This window comes from Temnothorax longispinosus, chromosome 2, assembly GCF_030848805.1.
Source record: "Temnothorax longispinosus isolate EJ_2023e chromosome 2, Tlon_JGU_v1, whole genome shotgun sequence".
NCBI classification, from domain to species: Eukaryota; Metazoa; Arthropoda; class Insecta; order Hymenoptera; family Formicidae; genus Temnothorax; species Temnothorax longispinosus.
The window spans coordinates 854,587-877,404 of NC_092359.1; the positions used below are offsets into that span (position 1 = coordinate 854,587).

The 22,818-nt window shown below is 41.0% G+C and overlaps 1 protein-coding gene across 1 annotated transcript; it reads left to right on the plus strand.

Moving 5' to 3' along the window:
• Positions 1 to 872: 872 nt before the first annotated feature.
• Positions 873 to 22,731, plus strand: LOC139809228 (tyramine receptor). Its single transcript, XM_071771989.1, has 3 exons — positions 873 to 1,188; positions 10,605 to 10,771; positions 15,544 to 22,731. Exon 3 carries the CDS (start codon positions 15,561 to 15,563, stop codon positions 16,773 to 16,775), a length of 1,215 nt encoding a protein of 404 aa, XP_071628090.1. The 5' UTR covers positions 873 to 1,188; positions 10,605 to 10,771; positions 15,544 to 15,560; the 3' UTR covers positions 16,776 to 22,731.
• The last annotated feature ends 87 nt before the right edge of the window (positions 22,732 to 22,818 follow it).

Sequence of the window (22,818 nt, forward strand, 5' to 3'; positions counted from 1 at the left end):
GAGAGAAGCAGATTCAGCTTTAACAGAATCTCGATTTAAATATCAGATGTTTGATCCTATTGTCTGCTGACGATTAAAAGGTCGTGTGAAAAAGAATAGTCTTTAATTAAATTTTGTATTCTGAGTCTGCTTTAAAACGGGAAGAGGTACGTGATCTCTTCATATATAAGCGCCCTTCATTCTGGCACGATCTGTGAATCGTTTATTTTATACGTTTCGCAATAAAGATAACGTACTTATTTAAGTTCCCATCGCGCCGAGTAATTAAAGCTCCCAGATAAGAAAGCCCGATGCAACTCCCATATACGAGGCGTAGCCGTTTCCGAGTAACCTTACCGAATTGAGTTTACCGCTGTTAAATCACGGCGCAACACATCGACGCGAAAAATCGAACATAACACAACCCGAAGAGAAAAAACGATTGAACGAGCGTGAGGTTAACGACATCCGACAAGAAGTTTCTGCAGCCGCGGAATCATATCGCGCGGCTGAAGAGCGAGAAAGAGAGAGGAGAAAAGAGAGAAAGAGAAAAAGAGAGAGAGGGGGGGACAGGTATCAAGCGTATCAAGTAAGGGAAGCGCGCGCGACGCGCTTTACAAAAAGCCTTCCCTTTCTTTTATCCCCCTCTTGCGAGAGCAGCATCCCCTTCGACGTGCGCTGGTCTCTAACTATCTCGTTTTTACCCTTTCCGCCGGATCTTCCACTCTCTCCCTTTGTCTCCTGTAGAAAATGAGAGAAAGAGAGAGGAGAGAGTTCCTCGCGTTCGACGGAAGCCTGCGCAAAGCGGCGGGTGCGCTCAAACGAGGAGCAGGAGCAGCATCGGGCGGGCGCGCGGTCGGCGCGGTGGCGGAGTGCGGACGTTGGCGCCGTCACTCGTCGTCGTCAGTCGTAGCGAGGGAGCGTGGGAGCGTGGGAGAGGAGAGGAGGACCGAGGGAAGCTGCGGGTACCGGGCGAGAGCGAGAGGGTACGCCGTACGCCGCGCGCGGCGACCGATCAGAGAAAGAGGGTCCGGCGCGGGGGCGGGGGCGGAAGGGTGGCGGAAGAGAGAAAGAGAGTACGCGTTCGCGTCTTTTCGACGTCGACGCAACCGGGTTGGCGCAGAATAGCTGCTCAGTGCTCGTCGAACGGCGCCGCGCTGCGACGGGACGATGCCGCCGCGCCCTGCGCCACCGATCGACCGATCTCAGGTACGAGAGAGGAGAGATTATCGTCCGCCGGCGAAGCGCGAACCGACGAGGTCCACCCCCGAGAGAGCTCGCCGCGGCGAGCCGCGAGCGCTCTCGCGGAAGTTCTCCCGCGACCGCGACGATCGACGCCGCGACGGTGCGATCCGCGAGAGGCTAGATACATGAGATCTCTCAGGCTCCTCGACGAGAAGTCCTCGTCGTCCTCGATCGCATCGATGCGGCACGATCGTCGCGGCGAGTCCGCGAGAGGGTTGCACCCGGTGACCGAAATCAACGCGAACATCTTCTTCCGCGATGCATGCTCCATGAAAGTTCCGGAGTGTCTGCCGCGAGGACCGCGGGGCCGTTGTCTCGACGGATTTCCTATATCGGAATCTTCGGTATTTCTTGTGATCGATCGAGAGTCATTCGCGGGCATAGACGTGTCTCGCCCTCGAGGATCATGTATTCCCGCGAGTTCCGGGTTCCCGCCGCGAATTTCCGTCCGATCCATTTCGTAGAACGAGAGATCGCCCGGGGTAGATATAGGTAGGTAGGTAAGTGATGAGGGAAAACGAGTCCTCGACGTCCTTCGTCCCTCGTAATTTGCCCTATTATTTCCCCGGGGGTTACCGTACGATCTCGCCGCCGCCGGCAATCCATACCCGCGACTTCGGACGGCGCTATAAATTGGTGTACTTTGCTCCTTCGCCTTCGCCAGCGATCTGAGCGATCGCGAGGAAGTTACTCCCCCGAAGGATACGATGCTCCAAGATCGGTTGCATCGAGGTGAATTGACATTAATTTCTCTTATTTTAATTTTTCGAGCTTCTCTCGCGATGTGTAACACTCATAAAAAACCTACACCTTCGATATAAGACTACAATTCAGAGAACTGTGCAGATTCGATCGAATTATTCTCGAAAGTTGTTCCGAGAGTTTTCTTGGTCTTGTTTTGGCGATCGCGCATATATGGGATAGTTTGTCGTTTGCCGGACACGGAAGACGAATTCTTCTCGACGGATTCGATGTGTTGAATTAGTTTTTCCCCCCGGGTCCATTCTCTCTCGCCACGATTGTCGAAACGGTCGTTTAATTCGGCAACTGTTACGAGAGTGTTTTGAGTATACACCCGGGACGGGAGAAGCGTTACCACGCGAGTACGCGTCTCGTGAGGGCTTTTACGCGACGGTCATAGCGCGAATGTCGATGTTCCTTCTCGGCTATAAGAAGTAGTTAGAGCGTATCTTCAGCCAGACATTGGTTTGTTCTAGCCTCTCCTCGGCTCGACTCTCTCGCGCGATACTATTCAAATATTTTTCAATGTTCTCTCTCGTGAGAGTAATCGAATAAAAAACAGCTATCGTTGTCGAGTCAGGAATAGCTTTTAACGCAAAAACTTGTTACCATATCGCGAAAGAAAAACATGAATTTGAGCCTGCAAAAATATGACTAGGAATTGTTATTTCTTGATAAAATATGCTTGAATTAATTATAAAATATTTGATACGACTGGAACGTTTAAACTATTGCTGTAAAGCGAGTAGTTTTTGTAATTTCTGAATATTTATACAACGTACGGAATATTTATAGGGTCAAATTTTTTGTTATATATAGGGAGAAGCATAGAAGTATGTTTGAATAAATCACGAAATTAATTTAAAATATACAACGGACATGGAATTTATATATTTAATAACAAAGTCGCGGAGCTTATATTCGAAATCTTGTTTATGCTGTTCTCTACTTTTTTATTATTTATCAGTATTGACTTTACTTTATACATAAAGCCGATATTTTATACGCTTAGATTATTGATTACTGTTTAACGGACAAGACAGATTATTGGATAAAATGGAAAGAATTTAATTTAATACTTAAATTTAATAATTATTTTTCTCTTTTTTGCGAAAACGATATCCGCTCCTTCATTTTACATAATTCGTTCTTTCATTTTTTCATGTTTACATCTGTTCGCGAAATATTCGTTGTCACGTCATCTGGTTCTTTACCGTTGAAATGTTTATTTACGATTGTTTATAAATATTTACGTGGGCGGCGTGCGCGTGTTTATGAATACGCGATATTACGCATATATATCAGTTAAATATTTTAATCGGTGCAGATTTGTTCGCGCACGCGAACAAACGATATTTCGTCTCTCTGTACGTTGTAATTCGATTGCGGTAGTTTTTAGGTCCATTACAATGACGAAGCGCGCGCGCGCGCTCCATGGCGATGCTCCACGGAGATGCTCGACGTGCGCTGGCACGTTAGTGAATTTTCGCCGCACACAGGAAAGAGAGGCATAGGTTATTGATTATCGTGAATGGCTTTATAAATAACTGATCGTGTAGGAGCACCCGTCGGAGACGCGTAAATATCGCTCGGCGAGTAGTTCTTTAAAATCGCTACCGATACTGCCCCCGATGCTCCACGATATATGGTACCGCGTGGATGCTCTCGATCGAGAAACGCGTCGTTTATTGGAATCGCGCGATCGCGAAATATATTTGCCACATGCCCTTTCAAGACCAAAATATTGCCGTGTATTAACGGAGAATAAATGCCATACAAATCTTGTTCAAAATATACAAATTAAATCGGATTGCGGGATTCATTTCTGCGAAATTGAATCTAATTTACAAAACTTAGAAATTTTCTAATATTTACATTTCCATCGGCTTGCAAACGAAGCATACCGAAGTGTATGATAAAATAATTTTGTAAAATATCGTAAATTCTCGTTTCCATTCAGCTTTATTAATAAACGGCTGTGTGATTTAAGCTAAATGTGTCCTACATGCGGCGAAAATGCTCTTTGCTAAATTTTCCATCTGTTTATTAATTCATGTATCAGAGAGAGGGTTTATATTAGGTGTTTTAAAATTCTACTTATGCATCCAGAAAGAAAACGCGTTTACTTTAATCTTGAGTACTCGCAACTCGTGCGTTCGCGTAAAAGAGTCACGTTGCGGTCTCGCTTCGCGTGTACTTGCGGCTGGCATGTCTCTTGATTAATGTATAAGAAAGGAGAAAATTGTAGAAAAACTATGAAAAATTTACAGCTTCTTACGTGAGTTAAGTTAATGACATTAGATTTTTCTACCAGGTTTTTGCAATAAATTCTATGAATTTTTCACTATTTATCTCTACGAGAGGGTCTGATATCGCGATCGATTAGGGGATGCTCTTTCAAATTGCTAAAGGTACTGATGCGCGATATATAGGGCGGCAGTAATAGATTGACCGGAAGCAAGTTGTCCATCGCACCTATGCGGGGCTCTCTTCTATATGGATAATACTTCTGGTGTGAGTACCAGTTAGAATAGTCGTTGATAAATGAAAATTACTGTGTATACCACGCGATAATGGCTCATTCATCGTCAAATCTAATATAAGTCTTTTCTCGAGATCGAAAATATTATTTGCTCCATTGTATTCCGCTTTCGTTAATAGATATCAATACGTTTGATCGTTTTCATTAATTTTTTTTATTAGTCCACACGTTTTGTGTTCAAGGACTTGAAAAAACTTTCACGTGAGAAAATTCATACATAATACACGAAGATTAATAAATGCGGAGCGGTAGGTATCCAGTATGTACGTGACTTCAGATAAAACGTAAATTTTGAAAAATCAACCTTATAGTTTCTGTATTTTTAAATTTAAATCACCCTGGACCGCGCATACTCCCGCTATCCGTCTCAAAATGAAAATGTCAAGGGTTACTTCCAGTAAAGAAAAATTTATATTCTTATATTGCTTTCTTTTTTGTGCACGGATTTGTTGTCATTGGAATATACAGAAATAAGTTTAATTTTAATATCGTCACATTGATGAATATGATTATTTATGTCATGTACTAAATTGAAACGTTCGATGCGATCCGAAATGATATTATACATTTTCGTTTATAAATACGACTACTCGATAAATGTTACTATTTTTTTAAATTCCGTAACGGATATCAATGAAGGAGCATTTTCGCTGATTGAAAATACTGTGAAATACGGCACGTAGCTGCCGTATCGCAATATTTAAAAAGGCGAGGAAAAGGCGAGTGATTATAATTAAAATTAATTGGGTGCCAAACCGCGCTCAACTTCTCTTACTTCGCGTTTGAGTGATTCTGATATTAAAAAGAAAATGAAGTTTTTGCGGAAAATAATTTTATGGAATATTGTTACGTCGAATTGTAAATTCTCGTTTGATGTAAACGAGAGATATATTGGATAATAAAGTACGTATAATTAGAAATTCTGTCGTGTGGCTCAATTTGGTCGATTGATGTTTTAATAATCGTAGGTCAACGCTCGATTTTGCTTGTGCAGATTATTCGGTGACGTATTGAAACAGTTTACTCTCTCCATAATGAAGAATTACATTTTTCGATAAACACCGAAATATTATTATTAACATATAGATTAATTTTATCTTCGATCTTTATTCAAAATAAATTTCTCGATACAATAACTTGAATTGCTATTATTTGATGTACAATAAAAATGTATTTTTTTTTTAATGTAATGAGAGTCCTTTTGGACGGACTTTTATCGTAAGAATTTTCGTCATATCGGGTGTCCGTCATTTGACTCTTTATGTGTGTCACACGAACCTTCAGCTTGTCCATTGTGGTAATGGACCTAGAATTGGTCTCTTTGACAGAACACTTTGCGGTGTCATGTCTCTGCTTCATCAGAGCAATTGACAAGGGACCCTAATTGTTCGTTTAATTTGCCCACAAATTTTCTCTTATCTTCAAACGACCAGCTGTAATATTGTTTCGCTTATGACATAGTAATGGAAAGATATTTTTTTTAGAAAATGATCTTTTTTTATGTTCTTGACTTGAGCATAATTCAATGATAAAGAAGAGGAAGATGTTAGATCTTGAATAGCTTAGTATTTTTCAATCCGTTGGTAATTACGATTGATTAATGCAAATAAAGGATAACGTAGGAGTTTCTAGTAAATTATGTGTTACTGAAAGTCGTATGCAATTTGCCTGAAAACCTATAAATTCAGTGGAAACTATTCACAGTTTGTTTCAGCAACTGTTACGTATGGTCGTGAAAGCATGCTCTCCATGGCTGCATCACAACTCTTTACTGCTTTAACTTCGTAATTTTGTTGAAATTCGTGCCCAAGCTAGATTCAGTGCGCAATTAAATTAATGTGAGTGAAATCTGCCACCAGTAGGATATTTTCTAATTAATGTACTTGTCGACTTGTAATTAATTAATGTATATGTATACACATATGTCTACGAGTCGTTAGGGCATTAGGAATGATAATCATAATTATTTTGATTATATATTTTTATAGTTGGTACTTTACATACATATTGTTCATCAGATGTGTTACAACGCTGATCATTGGGGTATTGGAACGTGTTAAATGACCAGTAAATTCACAAAGCCCAAGCAGTTACGCGCAATTAACTGGAAGATCTAGAAACCCATATAGAGAAGCAGTTTGTCCACGCGACTGTTATGAATTTTTGCGGTAATATTAAGCATTGTTTGCAGCGATGCATTATCGCAGTTTATACAGATATCAGCAAAAGAGAGACACGATAATGACTATAGATACAAAGGGCTGTAAAAGTGCAAAAGAAGTTTGCGCAACGTATCCGCTTCTTTTATCATGCTGTAAAAGTGATAAAATCGAGAAAGAGGGAAGGGAGAGCTTTGTAACTAAGAGATCTATCGAAATTTGAAACGAGAATCTCTCGCTTTTCTCGCCGATTGTCCTTGTTCCGTGAAATCGCCCGCGTTACGATACGCTTCGAGTTCTCAAGACACTGGCGGGTATACTTAAGGCGCTTACGAGCGATATCGTTAATATGAGGGAAAAGCTGCGACATTTTATGACATTGTAGTCTCTTGGTACACAAGTTGAATTATGGAAGTTCTCAACTTTTTTGTTCATCTTCCTCTAAATTTAATTTCTAGCGTTGTTAGCGCTTCATATCTTTATACTCTGTTATATATATATATATATATATATATATATATATATATATAAAATCATATAAAGGCTTATGTGTACGAGTATTTCGCGATAGTTAAGTGACCTGGTTCAGCTGAGATACTTGCACGTAACTTTATATGGTTTGGGACGAGGAGGAGATTATAATGTAATTTCGAATTTCACACAAAAGTTTAATTACCTATACGTACGCGCCGAAAAATTTTAAGATAAAGCTCCCGCGGCTGAGTACGCGAAGAATTGAAAGTAGCTACTTGTGTACAGCTATTTGTATAAATTATTATATTCCAATTTTGCGTTTTGAAACTTTGCGGCGTAACTGAAAGAATATCCGACTTCCGTGAATATGTAAAGTAATATCGCGCTTCATATAGTGAGCGGAGAATAACGTTGCACGTGGAGTCGCGCTTTTAAAAAGCCAGGTTTAATATTATGCGAGTATTTGTTATAATTAAAGTTGGAAAATGTATATATAGCGGCAAGACGAAATTCGTTGGTATCGCGCTGGTAACGGCGAGAGAAGAAACAAAATATGCATACCGTATCTCATGGACGCTCTTGATTCGACTAGACCGGTTTGGAATTGAAATTTATGAAAACTACGAGGCTTTTAAGCAGCTGTTTATACCTCCGCAACCTTTGTGCGTGGATGATAGATCAGCGAAATAAGCTCCCTTAGAGCGAACAGCAATTTTCCTACGAGAAGGATCCATCAGCAAAATCTGGCAAGGAAAATACACGATGGAGCATGGCTATATACGCAGCACGATAATATCCCGTCCAATTCTTCTTCTTATTGCGTAAAACTCGTTCCGTAAAGTAAAATATGAAATACATTCAACGACGCACAATGGCCGTATTGAGTTCCCTAGGAATGTCCTACTCTCCTGATTTATATATAGACTCAAACACATTTTTCATATTCTCGAATTTTTATTATACAACTACATTACTTCTAACAGAAATTGTAAAACGTGACGTAATATCGCGCTTCAATGCGATGAAGGAAAACGGAACGTCGAATTGACCCAAAGTTGGAGCTCTCTGTTGCAGAAGTGACATGTGTCGGATAACAAAATGATTAAAGACGTAACTTATCAGAATATTATAATTACTCTCTACTGTCAAACTAGCCGCGTAACGCGAAGCTATTAGAACGTGTGGCTATTTGAACCTGGAACAACTGAAAGCCGGCTATTTAGAAGTAATGGGGAAAGTGCTTAGCGTTCAAAACTATCTGACATTAAAATATTCTATATAGCGTTGAACTATTCACTGATACTTGTTTCGTGCATTATCTATTTGCCCTTCTCGTTTCGCGCATTCAAAATCTTATGCATCGCACTTTACATGAACAAACGAAGACTATTTCGATCATTTTACGCAGAGTGCTCGAGATCATAAATTTCAGTCAGGTCAATCGCCAGTCCGCTATCTCCTGCGTGCATTTTATACGATCAAATTCGATTGAGAGATGAATCCCGTAGGAATCGATATGCCAGTTCAGTGAGTAGCGAGTTCGAGATCCTGCTGGAATATTAAATAGGATACGAATTTAGGATAGGGACAACGTAGACATATATATATATATATCTTTCCCCAGAAACGCCTCTCGTATTCGTATATCTTTTGCACGTTGTAACATTTTTTCTACTCAGTTTTCTTTCTTACGTCTACTTAATGCCTCTTCATTAATTTTCTTTCATATTTTAACTCGGTATTTTTTCCACTTGTAAAAAATCTCTCCGTGTAAGGGGATTTTCTAAAATAAAGTTATACGTTACTTTCTGCTAAGACGACATATGAGTCGCGAATTGAATTTAAATCCGGACCCCCATTAAAAGCGTATCCCAGAACTTATTACTGAATAATACTCTGTGCAATATATATTTTACCTCTCAGCCATACGCCACCTCATACTTTCCTCAGGAAGATTCGACATCTCTTATAAATGCGTTTCTACTTTTGTCGAGTTTCAGCGTCGAAATTTCATTTTGCGATAGAAACTTGGCAGTGACATCCCGTGTCACCCGATTTAAATCTCTCTTTTGTTTTCTCGATCCTCATGCGCGCAGACGTTTGTCCTCCTTCCGGAAAATCGAACATTTTCCAAAGTGGAAGTTTGCCATACAGACGGAATACGTAGAACGTGCCGCAACGTCGATTTAACCCCTTAGCCGCTAAAAGCGACTATTGTTACTCGCAGAGCAATCCTTCTTGTGTATCCAAGAGCAACTATATAGCAGCTATATATATAGTTCCGCAAATCGCAGCGATAATGTCACGCAGTGCTACACAGTATAATGGCTACAACATATTCGCTCTGTTATTTTAATGGAGAACTCAGAGTACTGAGAGAGTACGCAATCTTCATTTGCTTTATAATCTTTCTTGCATTACTTTATTAAGTTATAACACCGTGAATATGTTAGCATAAATAAGATCAATTTAGCACGCTAGCATGATGGATGACACTTCAATTATTTTCAGAAACTAAATTTTCATTTCTTATCTGAGCATCATTATCACTTTTTTCTGATTATATACTGTAAAAATTAATGCATAAACAAGAAAGTAATTTCTTTGTTAATAGGAAAAAAATGCTAGCGAGCTTTATACAAATATGATGGATGTGCTGTACAATTCGTGGTTAAAAGACGCACATGTACTTCTACGATATTCTTACATTGTTCTCTAGTATCGTTTTCTTTGTTTAACCTACTCGAATTTCCGGTCACGAAACTTTCCTCTTACGTTTTATAACGGTAAGTATATACAGGGATAAAAACGGTTTTACTGTTCGCAAGATCCATACGGAACTTTCATCACTCTGCGTTCCCGAGGAATTTGCAAAACAGGGTGTATGTATATTTAATCAGTCTACTCTATTTGTCATGTTTGCTTTTACAATATAAATTTCCTATTGCCAAGAATTTCTGTTGCAAATGCGAACTGTACATATACGAGCAGATCTTCATGCACATTCTTCCGAAACTGGGTTAAGTCTCGAATTAAATTTCCCCTTACCGCGGTAAAATCCTCTTCGTCCACGAGGGAGGGGGGGGAGGGGAAAATCGGGCAAACTTTTCGCTGCAGCATTTGCCGTGTATTTACGCGTTCCATTTTATTGCGTCCGCGCAAAAGTATTACGGTAACTCTATTTTTATTTGTCACATATAAACACGGGACATGGCGATAATATGAAAATCAGTGATGCGCGATACAACAAGGTATATGGAGGGTGTCATAAAATATTAGTTCTCGTATATTTGTATGCAATTTAGATTCTGATTATCGATGGAAATGAAGGATTTGCTGTATATATTAATAAGGGCAAAGCGGGGCAGAGTATACCCATGAGAAGTCAATTCAATTACAATCTCATTTCGATGAATTTATAAGAAAAGTTTCACAGTATAAATAATTCTGTCTCCCTGTTGCAGATGGTGTAACCCGAGGGAACCGATGACCGATTCGATTCACGATCCTTACTGAAATCAGCCGATCGATCGTCGATCGCCGTAAGCGGGGCAGGATCAAGATGTGACGCGCAATGTATCTTTGACGGTTTCGCATTAAAGACCAGAGTGCATAGCGCTGGACTTAATAAGTAAGTGTTTTGCCATTTGGAGAGATTGCATAACAAATCACAGTCGAAGGATATCTCGAGAACGACGAAGACAATTCGTCAGTTAAGAATTAAGGCCACGACTTTGCCCGGAAAATCCAATTATTTTAAAGTACTTTGACGGAAACTTTCTTTCAGTTTTTGACTTCCTTTCAAAGCTCCGACTGCCCTTTGATTTTGTCTGCAGTGAATACATTGTTAACGGTGATTTTATTGTGTCACCATTCTCCATAGCTTGATCGTATGGCTAACAATCACCAAGATTATTTTATCTATTAGTGAAAGTTTATTATTTCTACAATTTGAATTCGGCATGCATTGCAGTTTAATTACGGAATACGGAGGATAGTCTGCTCAACGTGTCATCTCGTTACAAATATGTTTTAAATATTGCCGCTACAAATACTGCCGCTGTCACGTATATATGAATCGAAAATTAAATAACTTTTTAATTGCGCAAACGACGTGACCTGATTCGTGATTAATGTCAGAATAGGCTCCAAATATTCGACAAGTGCCCTTTCGCGTTCATGTCAATTGCGCCTCATCGATTGCTATTGAGAGACAGAGGTACGGCATTCCGCTGTTAATACTCCACACTCGAAACATTACGAGTTAGCGTTTGATTTACTAATGAAGTGAACGTACCACGCTAATATGCCGCGCGTATAATTCTAATACTATTATCCATTTATTATTGTCTCATGTTAAACTCGCGAAATCAATAGTCCTTTGTCATTGCGCGAATACGCCCTCGCGTCCCTCATAGCAAAATATTACGAGCGTACCGCTCAAGTGCGCTCGAAATACGAGAAAAGTAACTTTTTCGCGGATAATTATTATTTTACGCTTGCTAGAAAATAAACATTAAAACCAGAGCGTTAATTAATCAATATTGAACGTCCAAAGAAATACACGCGCTTTGTATTTCATTTTATTAAATAAAAATTTTTTCATAAATATAAATTTTGATTAAAAAATATACTGAGAATAATAAATATATATTTTTTAAGAATAAAAAGAGAGAGATTATTTTTAATTCCAACGAAATTACTATTTATGGTGTGTGATTTAGTAGCGTCATCAATAGGACGGAACAACAATGTAACACGATACACAATATAACTATACACAAAATGTTATTTAAACTGGGGTTTGGAATTGGAATCGATTGTACTTCCCGTTCTAATCAAAACTCGGAAACAACTGTGAGTTACTGCAGTTGACGCACTTTAATTAGGATATTCTAGTTATAAGCTTGAGCAAACTGAAATTCTATAAGGGAGCTACACCATCTAACAAATTAAGCGAATCGAAAATATTTCTCTTCATATTAAGTATTTTCATCTGGATGTTTCCGATTTTCTGTTTATTACCGCGTGGTAAATTTCAAACTGCCGAAAGTTTAAGCGAGTTAAATATGCTGCGGTGAGGTCGGAACGTCTTGTATGTATGTATTATAGGATGTATAGAATCTCTCTCGCGCGCGTTTCAAGCGGTTACTTCGTAGGATTTTCTATCGTTTTACAAAGATGCATTCCGGCGAAACAATGCGCGTACTCGATTAAAAAATGTAGCGGAAATATGCATAACTGGTGTTCGAGAATACAAGATGGTTTAACGTTCACCCTTGTACTCGTGTGCAACAACGCATAAGGACGTGGTCGCCGACGTCATGTAACGCTATACCATATATCACGCTACAGCATGTGAAATAGAATTTATCGATTACGCGAAATTTATCTCACGTGACGCGATACCGACGAAAAATATGCAGCCTCGTTCAGTCCACGCCTCACAGAATTTTAAGGACGGCAATTTCTCTCTCTCTCTCTCTCTCTGTGTATGTAGGTGTGTGTGGGTGGGATGGGTGTATTCGGTAGACGCGGGCGACGGGCTGCCTTTAACCCACTCTACCCTGAAAATTTCAGCATCCGGAGAGTGAAACGCGTTCGCGCGACATTTTAGGAAAATTTCGACGCTGGTACAAATTTTTCCTAAATGGCGATCCTGTATGGTTCGGGCTAGTAATTCAGTTGAAGGTGCGAAACCCCGTCGGCGATGGAGTTGTAATCGAATTGTTTGGGGCGACGCGTTCAGTCATGGACGCTGTCGGCGGTGCGAGTTCTAACTTTGTTCCTCCTTTTTTCTTCTTTTTTTTCCTTTTTTTTTTACGAAAACTTGTAATGTGCAGTCGAGCGAATTTCACTGGTGAACTGTCACGCGCAGAATTACGTGCTTTTCGCAGCTTGAAGTACTCGCGGCAAAATAGTCCGTATTATCTGTAAAGTCTTCGAAAACTTCGCGCATCCGCCGGGGACGTCTTGGTCGCGTGATTAATAAGTTTTGCGCAATTTTAAATATTACGAGGTTTTAATGTTACGCGGCGCGATTTCTTGGGGATAAGCGCGTTGCATGTACAAAGGATAAATTCGTGCGCATTGAATATTACCATATGTTATTATAATAACTCCGTTGGATTTAAGATTTAATAAGTGATCAATCGCGTATCGTATTTCGCGGGTAATGCAATACTATTGATTAAAATCAGCCGATCGTCTCCTCTTCTTACATGGGAATCGCCATCGGAATGGAGAACACGCTTTTACATCAATCGATGAAACTGGATAAGCTTACAAAGCCGATCTCGAACGATGTTACGTACCATGAAAGTTCCGCGATTGCTTTAATCAAACACGGCTCGATGCGCCGCTTTGGTTGCAAATAGCCGGACTGGGATATTTCACCGGCTGATTCCTGAGAGCTCCTACGGGTAATCCCGCCGTGATTTTTCTAACGATTATCTCCTGACTGCGATATGATTCTTTCTTTTTTTTATCGCGTTTTGCGGCTCGCTGATTCGTCAGGACGGCTATTAAAAGCGTTCGTCTCCTGTTTGAAAAGCACTCCCCTGAATCGCGGTGCTTTCGTCCCCTTTCGGCATTAACTAAATCAATATTTACCTCGTAGGCGTACATGTGTAATAATGAAGTTTGACAGTTCCCTCGCGCTTCAAATTGGTCGGCGCATAGAAACCGAGAGAGGGGACAGTCAGAGAAATGAGAGAAAAAGAGAGAAAAAAAAGAGAGAGAGAGAGAGAGAGAGAGAGAGAGGGAGGAAGAGAGAGACTCCGAGTACTCTCGGATGATGAAGTACCCGACGGTTTTGACACGACAAACGGCAAACAGAACGGAGTTACTACGAGGGAGCGGTGTTTTCCCGGATTTCCAAGTGGTAATTACACGGAAGTGAGAGAACGTGAAAAATGTTATTCCGCGCGACCCGTTTCGCGTCGCGATCGCTATCTCTCCGAGGGAAAGAAAGAATCTGGATTTAAGCAACCCGCCTCTTTCGGTTCGATACCGAGAAGAAGGCGTCTTTAACGATTCGGTACGACTCACGAGTTCTGTGAGAATGCGGAATCGTGCTTTACCGTCTCATACGTTCGTCGCGTTGACCGTTTCTCAGTGAGAATATATATACCGTGTATCGTTAAACCCTGTATTTTTATTGGCGACGCGACGTTTCCCGTGCCGGGAGCGTGACAAAAACCGGGCTGCTTGCCGAACACTCGGAGCACGAAAATGGAAACATTTTCCGCGCTTTCAGACCTACCGCAGGCTCTCGTGCAGAAAATAATACCTCGTGCGTGCGGTCGAATATACATAAGTGCCGCGCGCAATCTGCGACCCGATAATTTATGGCCTAAAGAAAAACCACCGTTGGATGCTTGATGTTGCGATTTATTAGGGACATTAACGATTTTACCTATTCTTACATTTTCAGACCTAGCTGTACGATCGGGGTTTCCGTAAATATGCATGTGAATAATGATGATTACTTAACCCTACGGCTGCGGGTTCGTTTATTTTAGCAGCAAAAACGCTGTTACAAAAATTGAGGCATTACCTCCGCCTAAATAAATTGAACGATAAATCTACAAGAATTACTGATCAGTGATGAAAAACTTAAATTCTCTGTGAATAAAAGTGTTAGCGAGTTAGAAAAAATAGAACGGGAAGGACAAGTTTAAAATGTTGTTAAATATTTCTTTTGTTTTGATCGTCGCTAAACATATGTTTCAAACTTACTTTGATCTGCAATCACGAGTGATTCGGCGACGAAAAAATTGCGAACTTTTCGAAACTTTTGATGCGCTTTCGCTTACATACACATAAATACGTACACACACGCGCGAGAAACACACATATCTCTCTTTAGCAGTTTGATACGATTTCTATCTGGCTAAACTCAATTCGTAGATCAACGTTATTGCCAGTCGAAAAGTTGACTGAAATAAGCGAATTGGATTGGCGAATGCCAACCGATTTCCGCAGTCGTGGAAGAACTCGCGAAAGAAACGCGAAGGCTGTATTAATTTTCGTTTGAAACGACCTTTCAAACGTATACTTTACTCGATCGTATTACTCGAAACGTTTCGTGAAGTACAACTGTTATTTTGTACAGAATTTATATTCCACATATCGAACGTTGCTTAAATGTCATTCGAGCTGTATAAACGTATTCGTTCGCTGGACATTTGATTCCGAAGTCAGATTGACTTTTGTATATTTAAACCCCCCGACTGTATTAAACTATAACTTTTTAGTATCAGAATTTTGTGAGTTCGCGTTACAATTTACAAATACTGGTACGTTTGTTGAAACGGGAACAAAGGGGAAGAAGGAGACGGTACGGGAAAAGAATTGATTTATCAACGATAGCTGCGTGATACTGAACGATCTGACTTGCAGAGGGTATCCTGGACGACATGAACTCGAGCGGAGAACCCGGCGGAACGATGTCGGACGATTATGAAGTCGGAGGTTGCAGCGTCCCGGAAGAGGAGACGGGCTCGAATCTACCGACATGGGAGGCGGTGGCAGCTACGCTTACTTTGGGCTTCCTCGTGCTGGCGACGGTGTTCGGTAATGCGCTGGTTATCCTGAGCGTGTTCACGTACCGGCCGCTCCGGATCGTCCAGAACTTCTTCATCGTCTCGCTGGCGGTGGCCGATCTCGCGGTGGCGATACTCGTGATGCCATTCAACGTAGCCTACCTGCTGCTAGGCAAGTGGATCTTCGGCATCCACTTGTGCAAGCTGTGGCTGACGTGCGACGTGCTCTGTTGCACCGCTAGTATCCTCAATTTATGCGCCATCGCGCTGGACCGTTACTGGGCGATCACCGATCCTATCAATTACGCTCAGAAACGCACCCTCAAGCGAGTCCTCGGAACGATCGCCGGCGTATGGATTCTCTCGGGTGCGATCAGTTCGCCGCCGTTGGCCGGGTGGAACGACTGGCCGGAAGAATTGGAACCAGGCACGCCCTGCCAGCTCACCAGACGGCAGGGCTACGTCATATACTCGTCTCTGGGTTCGTTTTTCATCCCGTTGCTGTTGATGAGCCTGGTTTACCTGGAGATCTTTTTGGCGACGCGCAGGAGGCTACGGGAACGGGCCCGACAGAGCAGGCTGGGCCCGGTGCAGTCCACCAGGCACCGCGAGACCGACGACGCCGAGGAGTCGGTCAGCTCGGAGACGAATCACAATGAGCGTTCGACGCCTCGTCTGCAGGCGAAGCCGTCGCTGATCGACGACGAGCCGACCGAAGTGACGATAGGTGACAATGAACGTACCCCCGGTCGTACCAGCGCGTCCACTAGACGAGGTGGCGGCGACGCCATCCCCGTCACTTCGACCGTCTACCAGTTCATCGAGGAGCGACAGCGGATCTCGTTGTCCAAGGAGAGACGCGCGGCGAGGACTCTGGGCGTCATCATGGGCGTCTTCGTCGTCTGTTGGCTGCCGTTCTTCCTCATGTACGTTATTGTGCCGTTCTGCCCGGCCTGCTGCCCGTCTGAGAGGATGGTGTACTTCATCACGTGGCTCGGCTACGTCAACAGCGCTCTCAACCCCCTCATCTACACGATCTTCAATCTCGATTATAGAAGAGCGTTTAGGCGGCTGCTGCGAATCCGCTGAACCCCCGCGGCCGTCGCGTTAGGCCCCTGGGCTTTGGCAGACGAGGGGGATCCTCGTGATTCCGTTCGACGTCCGGCCGTCCGAATCTCTCTCGCCGATCGCGAGCCACGCGGAATCTCGCGGCGACCGGGTATAACAGCCCCTGCGCCACGATTTCTATACTCACGGGATTTCCGTCTGCTAGCCAACGGGAGTCGTTAAGTAAGTTCTTCGTCCAGGAAAAAGCGCGTCGCTCGTTGTATCTCGCGTCGGGATGGCGATACGTCGTAATTAACGGAAATTTAGACGTCTCGCTCACCCCGATTGCTTGTTCGCGCGCAGCTCGTTATGGTAAGCGCGGTGAAAACTTGACGCAGTCAGCACAGAGACGACGATGACGACAAGTTACGAAACGGCGAAGCGTCGCGGAGCGAGAACTCAGAACAAGTAAGTTACCAGCAAATTTGCAGGGTTATTACCGTTTTACGCCAAGTTACGAACCAATCGAAACTTGATTATTTATTTTCGACTACTGCGTTTAACTAAGATACCAATCCTGTTAGCGCGAACAATTACGTTAAACAATTATCTGACGTGTAGCGATGAAGAAGAGACGGCCATAATTCCCAACCGACGAAATAAGTAACGCACTGTTGTTTACGTCGAAGAAGAAAGAAACGTGCGTAAATTTCATTAGGCGGAAATTTCGAGGTCGTAAACAGACATAAAGGGGGAGAAGATTAAAGATTAAAGATCGTTCGCGCGAAAATTATTAGAATTGGTTATAGAATCAATCTCTCTCTATCCCTATATAATGCTCGGTTCCTAAATCAAACATTTACAAAGTTTTTGAATTATTACGCGACTTTGAAGGTAAATTCGTTTTTATGAGGCGAAAACTTGAACGCCACAAGAATCTCGAAAATTTCCTTCAACTGGTATAACGGATTGCCGTGACTCCGAAAGAGTCCGAAGAGCGATGTGCACTTACCGTCGGAACTTGCCTGAAAATTTATCAGGGATCCCGAGAAGATGTTGAGATAATGGATACGGTCTCATCCGGGAGATGCACAAAGGCAATCTCAATCAAGATTGGCAGACTGGCCAGGCCAGCGCTGATTCGGTCCTGAAGAGCTTTCAAGGGCGAAAGTTGAAGGGAAACTATCCGCGGGAGTGATAAAGGAAATTATGCTTCCTGTACTGGCTGGCGACTAGCTTCCCCGAATATAATTATATAAAGCTTCGTGTCAGAGCTCCGTATGAATTTTCTCCCTTCCATGGTTTCGATGATCAATCTAGCCGCGCTGGAAGATGATTAATGATTAAATTTCGCGCTCGAGAGTGTGTAAATGCGATTTATCACTAGATCAATAACGCTCGATACCGGATTGTAATGGAATCGAGGTCATCGGGGGAGGTCTCGCGAGAAGCCACCGTCGTTCCTCTCCTCGTCGCGCACAGTTTCCGTCTCCCAGAACTGCACGGGGGAGCAAAAGATGCGTCTCCGTAGAATCGTAGAATGTCGAGTAACATGTCTGTCGGTTCGGCGAACGCGCGTCGTGGCGAAAGAAGGGAACGTGTTTTTCTTCTACCAACGACACAACGGAGCAACAATCGTACGTGCGTTTTATGTAGGTAGTAGGTTGACGTGCGTACGTCCACCGAACGTTAACAATTGCAAGTATTACGGTTGTGAATAATAATTAATACTAAACCCATGAGCCTTGGTCGCGGGGCACGTAGCGTAAGGAAACAGCGTAAGAGGCATTCATTCGTCATCAGCCGAGGTGGTCGTTTATTCGAGGCGTGACGTTAACAACGCCGACCCGCAAAATCTCTGCGGTTTCACGACGCGCGCGGTCGCGGCCGCGCCTCGCATGAAGTCACACTTTAAACCGCCTCTCGACGTATTCACGTTGACACGCGATTATATCGTCACGTACCGCTACAAAAGTTTCCCGGAATCACCGCTATTTATTATAATGACGGTTCTCTTAGCTTATTAACATACGGTTTTTCCTTAGAACTCGGACGGCAGACCATCCATTTATTCCAACTTTTTAATATCCAACTTTCGTGACCCTATATATAATGGCAGCATCATGATTTACAATTCTTCATCTTAACTCGTTAATCAAACACGTTTCGGTCATAAATAATAGAATAAGCTCTCGCCATTCATTTATTTCTTTTCATCAGAAGCTTAAACTTTTGTTGACAAACTTTTCGTCGTTTCACGGCAAGTATCAAACAGGAATTATAACGTATTTTCATTGAAAATTCTTCAAATGGATACAGGATCGGGGAAATGATTCCTGATTGTCGCAAACTTTTCGCTATTAAGAGTGATTTCGAAGAACACGGTTCTCCAGTAAATATTTATTCTTGCGTCTCTCTGTTGTCGATCAATGAGGCACGTATCGGTGATTACGGGATACCGAATAGATCTGCGTGCACGCACACACACACGTACACACATACACACGTACATTCATATATCTTGACATACGCGAAGTACTATTTATATGACCACAATACAATTTAAAGTATCTTTAAGGGTAAAAACGAGGGAACAGGCGGCGAGAAACCGCCACTCCTCGAGTGCCGCGCCAAACGGACAGATTGTTGAGGTAAACCTTAGGTAAGAAGGGCGAAGAAAATAGATCGGACGATCATACGACTCGGTGGTATAAAGCTCGTCACCAGGGCACTCTATAATAAGGTTGTGATAAGGTTGTGAGAACACGTTCGTAGCCGTGCTACGAACGACATAAGATTTTTAATTACTAAGATAGGGAACATTTCTTTACTCGAGTTATACTCTTCAATGCAGCGTTGCCTCCTGCCCAAGAGGAAGAAAGGGAGCGAAAGAAAGAGAATCAACGCTACGAGGTTCCGATCGTCTTTAAAAAGTATATCGTATAGTTTCTTTTTTCTTTTTCTTCCTTCTTTTCTTTTTTTCTTTTTTTCTTTTCTTCGTAACCTCGCCAAAACGCTACAGGTAGTTCCGAACTTGCAAACTTGGCTGCGATGGGTTGTTATACGGGATTACGTTTTCACCGAAGCTATCGCATGAATTTCATTTCCGTGAAAAAACTCATGCCTAAACGCTCGCACTCGTTTCGCACTATTTTTTTATTTAAATGAAATTTCCGCGGTGACCTTTGATGCATATAATATCTCGCGTGGAAATTTGATCATTCGAATCGATTCTTTTGCGAACGCGTATATTTGAAATAGTATACAGAAAAAATTTTATCGGTGTAAAGCCAAAACTAATTGATATTTTTCCTACTATTCTTTTTCCTTTTTTTTTACGTATTTATGTATTATATATAGAAATAAAATTTATTATTTGAACTTGAAAGATTTTTTTCCTTCGTATTACTTTCGCGAAGATATTAATAAGTGCCAAAATAACATATTTATCACGTTTTGTGTGACTCGGTAGAAAAAGATATAAAGTTTATTAAAACATTTTTTCCCTCTGCATTATCCCCGATCTCTCTTCTCGTATTGTTCATCTTTCTCACATTATCTCGTAGCGTGAGGTAGCGTTGTATTCTTCGGATACCGATATCTTGGGTAGGAATCTCAAAATGCGTAGTTTATGACATTATATTATATATTGTATATTATATCGCGTATTATATTAATATACGTATCAGCAGTGCAATTCTCGCATGAGTGTTTCGCGAATCGGTACGCAGCTTCTTTCAATCTCCTCCCTTGAAATTTAAGTCGAGTGATTTTTCTCTCATTTTTTTAATGTCGTTAAATATAATAGATGCTGCGAAGCGATTCACGATGCGCGAGAATTTTACGTCGTGATCGAGCCTGGTCGCTCGATACAAACAATACAGTTCTAGATACGTATAATAAAAAAAAAAGAAGATACATATATATATATATATATATATATATATATATATATATGTACATATATTATGTACACACACACCTAGTTGATAAACTGATACTCGGCTGGTTGTGATTTACAAGTATAGCAATACAGCGATACTCGTTTTTGTGCGTGGTAACTTATTGCCGGTGGAGCTTTTCTCTTTTCCAGTTCAGAGAGTTATTTTTCGCACAATCCGAACTTCTTCCATGTCTGCGAATCTAGAAATGATTTTTTTTTTTTTTTAATTCAAAATATAAATTCTCATCCGATGGATGAAAACAATATATATCCATTCCACGGTTGTCGCGTTCGTGGATATGATCTCTGACGATCTTTTCGCATCCGTTGTCGACAAGTAATTTTTTAATATACTATTAATATTTTAAAAATATTCGTAGACATATCAAGACTTTTCTCATAAGAGTGAAAAATTCCAATCATTCATCATATCTATATGTTGTGTATTTTACATTGTGTATTTTTACGTTCGGAAAAATATAGGTGATGCATACGCAAAAAGGGAAATCATACGTTGTACCATAAAGCGCGAGAAAAAACGTGACGCCACGCTCGTGTGAGAGAAATGTTTTCGAATTCAAACGAAAATTGAAAATAGCATGGTTACAATATAACCTAGGATGGCATAGAAATAAATAATATCTAGCGGGATACAACGTGCTTGCCATTTTATAAAACGCGTTCGTCGTCTAGATGTTGGATTTAGTGAAAATTGATGTCAATTGAATCGTCACGTCATTTTCGATTTAGTAGATCGTCGTTATCATTATTTCACAAGTACAAAATCCAGAAACGTGCGAATTCTGCAAAGATTTTTCATAAGAGTTTTTTTATCGAGAAAATTATTCTAGTAATAATAGATAAAAGAAAATTATTTGTATATAACGAACAGTATTATAAAATTTAATTTGTAACTATAAATTAAGCAAATCGTTAAATTTGCAGCTTACGTTTTACACAAAGAAGTTCCCTAAAATATTTTCTATTAGCGCGTATAATTTTCATCCCTCGAAATGGATGTGGCGAAATAGTTCAAAGCTTTCGCGAATCATGTTTGTATAAATCTGCCTTTTTGTGTTACGGCGCTCGTTCTATAGATTTATACATACGTTTCAAATATATAGTTGTTGTTTCTACGAGTATTTCAGCGTGGAATGGAGGTAACATATTTATTTGATCTTGTAATCTATCTTTTGTAAAAGACACATGCGGGAGGGTTGTAATGCAAGCGCGAGGCGAATTTGTATGTTGCAACATTATGAAATTTCTGCGTTACAAGATATTCGAAGTAAGGGAAGAAATTTGAGAGAAGCTCCGCTCGCATCTCTGGAATGTGCAGATCGAATGAGCGTTCATGTGAACCTGCCTGCCGCTCGGATGTGTGCATGCAAAATCAATTAATGAACAGGACAGGCATACTGACGTGCGTGTATGCATATAGTAAGTAACCGGTGTGCGAGTAATGAGTGCGTTGAATCGATGGACGATTATGTATCTAATTATGTATCTACACCATGATGATGTTGGTAACAGAAAAACATTTATTTCGATTGACGACATTTATGACGGATGCACGGAGTAGCGTGAAATCTCTGTGTAAATGCCGAAATAAAATCGTTTAGAAAAATACGTACGCGACTCACGAATTTCAGTCGATATTATATGTAACACTTACGAATCTTGATAATCAACTTCCGGCCATACTTACATAGCAGAATTGATATTAACATGCGCGATTGACCCAATAATTTTTTTAATCGTAATTCTTATTACGCGTTCTTTACTACCGAAATATATGTTACCAATTAAATTACCAATACGTATTAATTCTTGGATAGGTGCGTGGCGTATGTAAAAACTCGTCGTTAATTTAAAAAAAAAATATTATGTGTGAGATGAATGTACGAATATCAATGAAATATTGAAAATAAACAATGTTGTACGGTGTTATGAATTTTACGCAATGTTCACTGTGGATTTCTCCAGAATTTTGTGCGCCTGTTTGTGCGATCGAATAATAGAAAGAGAAAAATAAAAGAATATATATACATGTGAGTACGATATATTTTATTATTAATTTGCTTAAGCAAATATATTTTTTTTTTAGTTTGCAAACTTGGTTTATCTCGCATCTCCTTTTTA

Coding starts and splice junctions, on each gene's coding strand:
- LOC139809228 (XM_071771989.1), top strand. CDS start 15,561: ATGAACTCGAGCGGAGAACCCGGCGGAACGATGTCGGACGATTATGAA.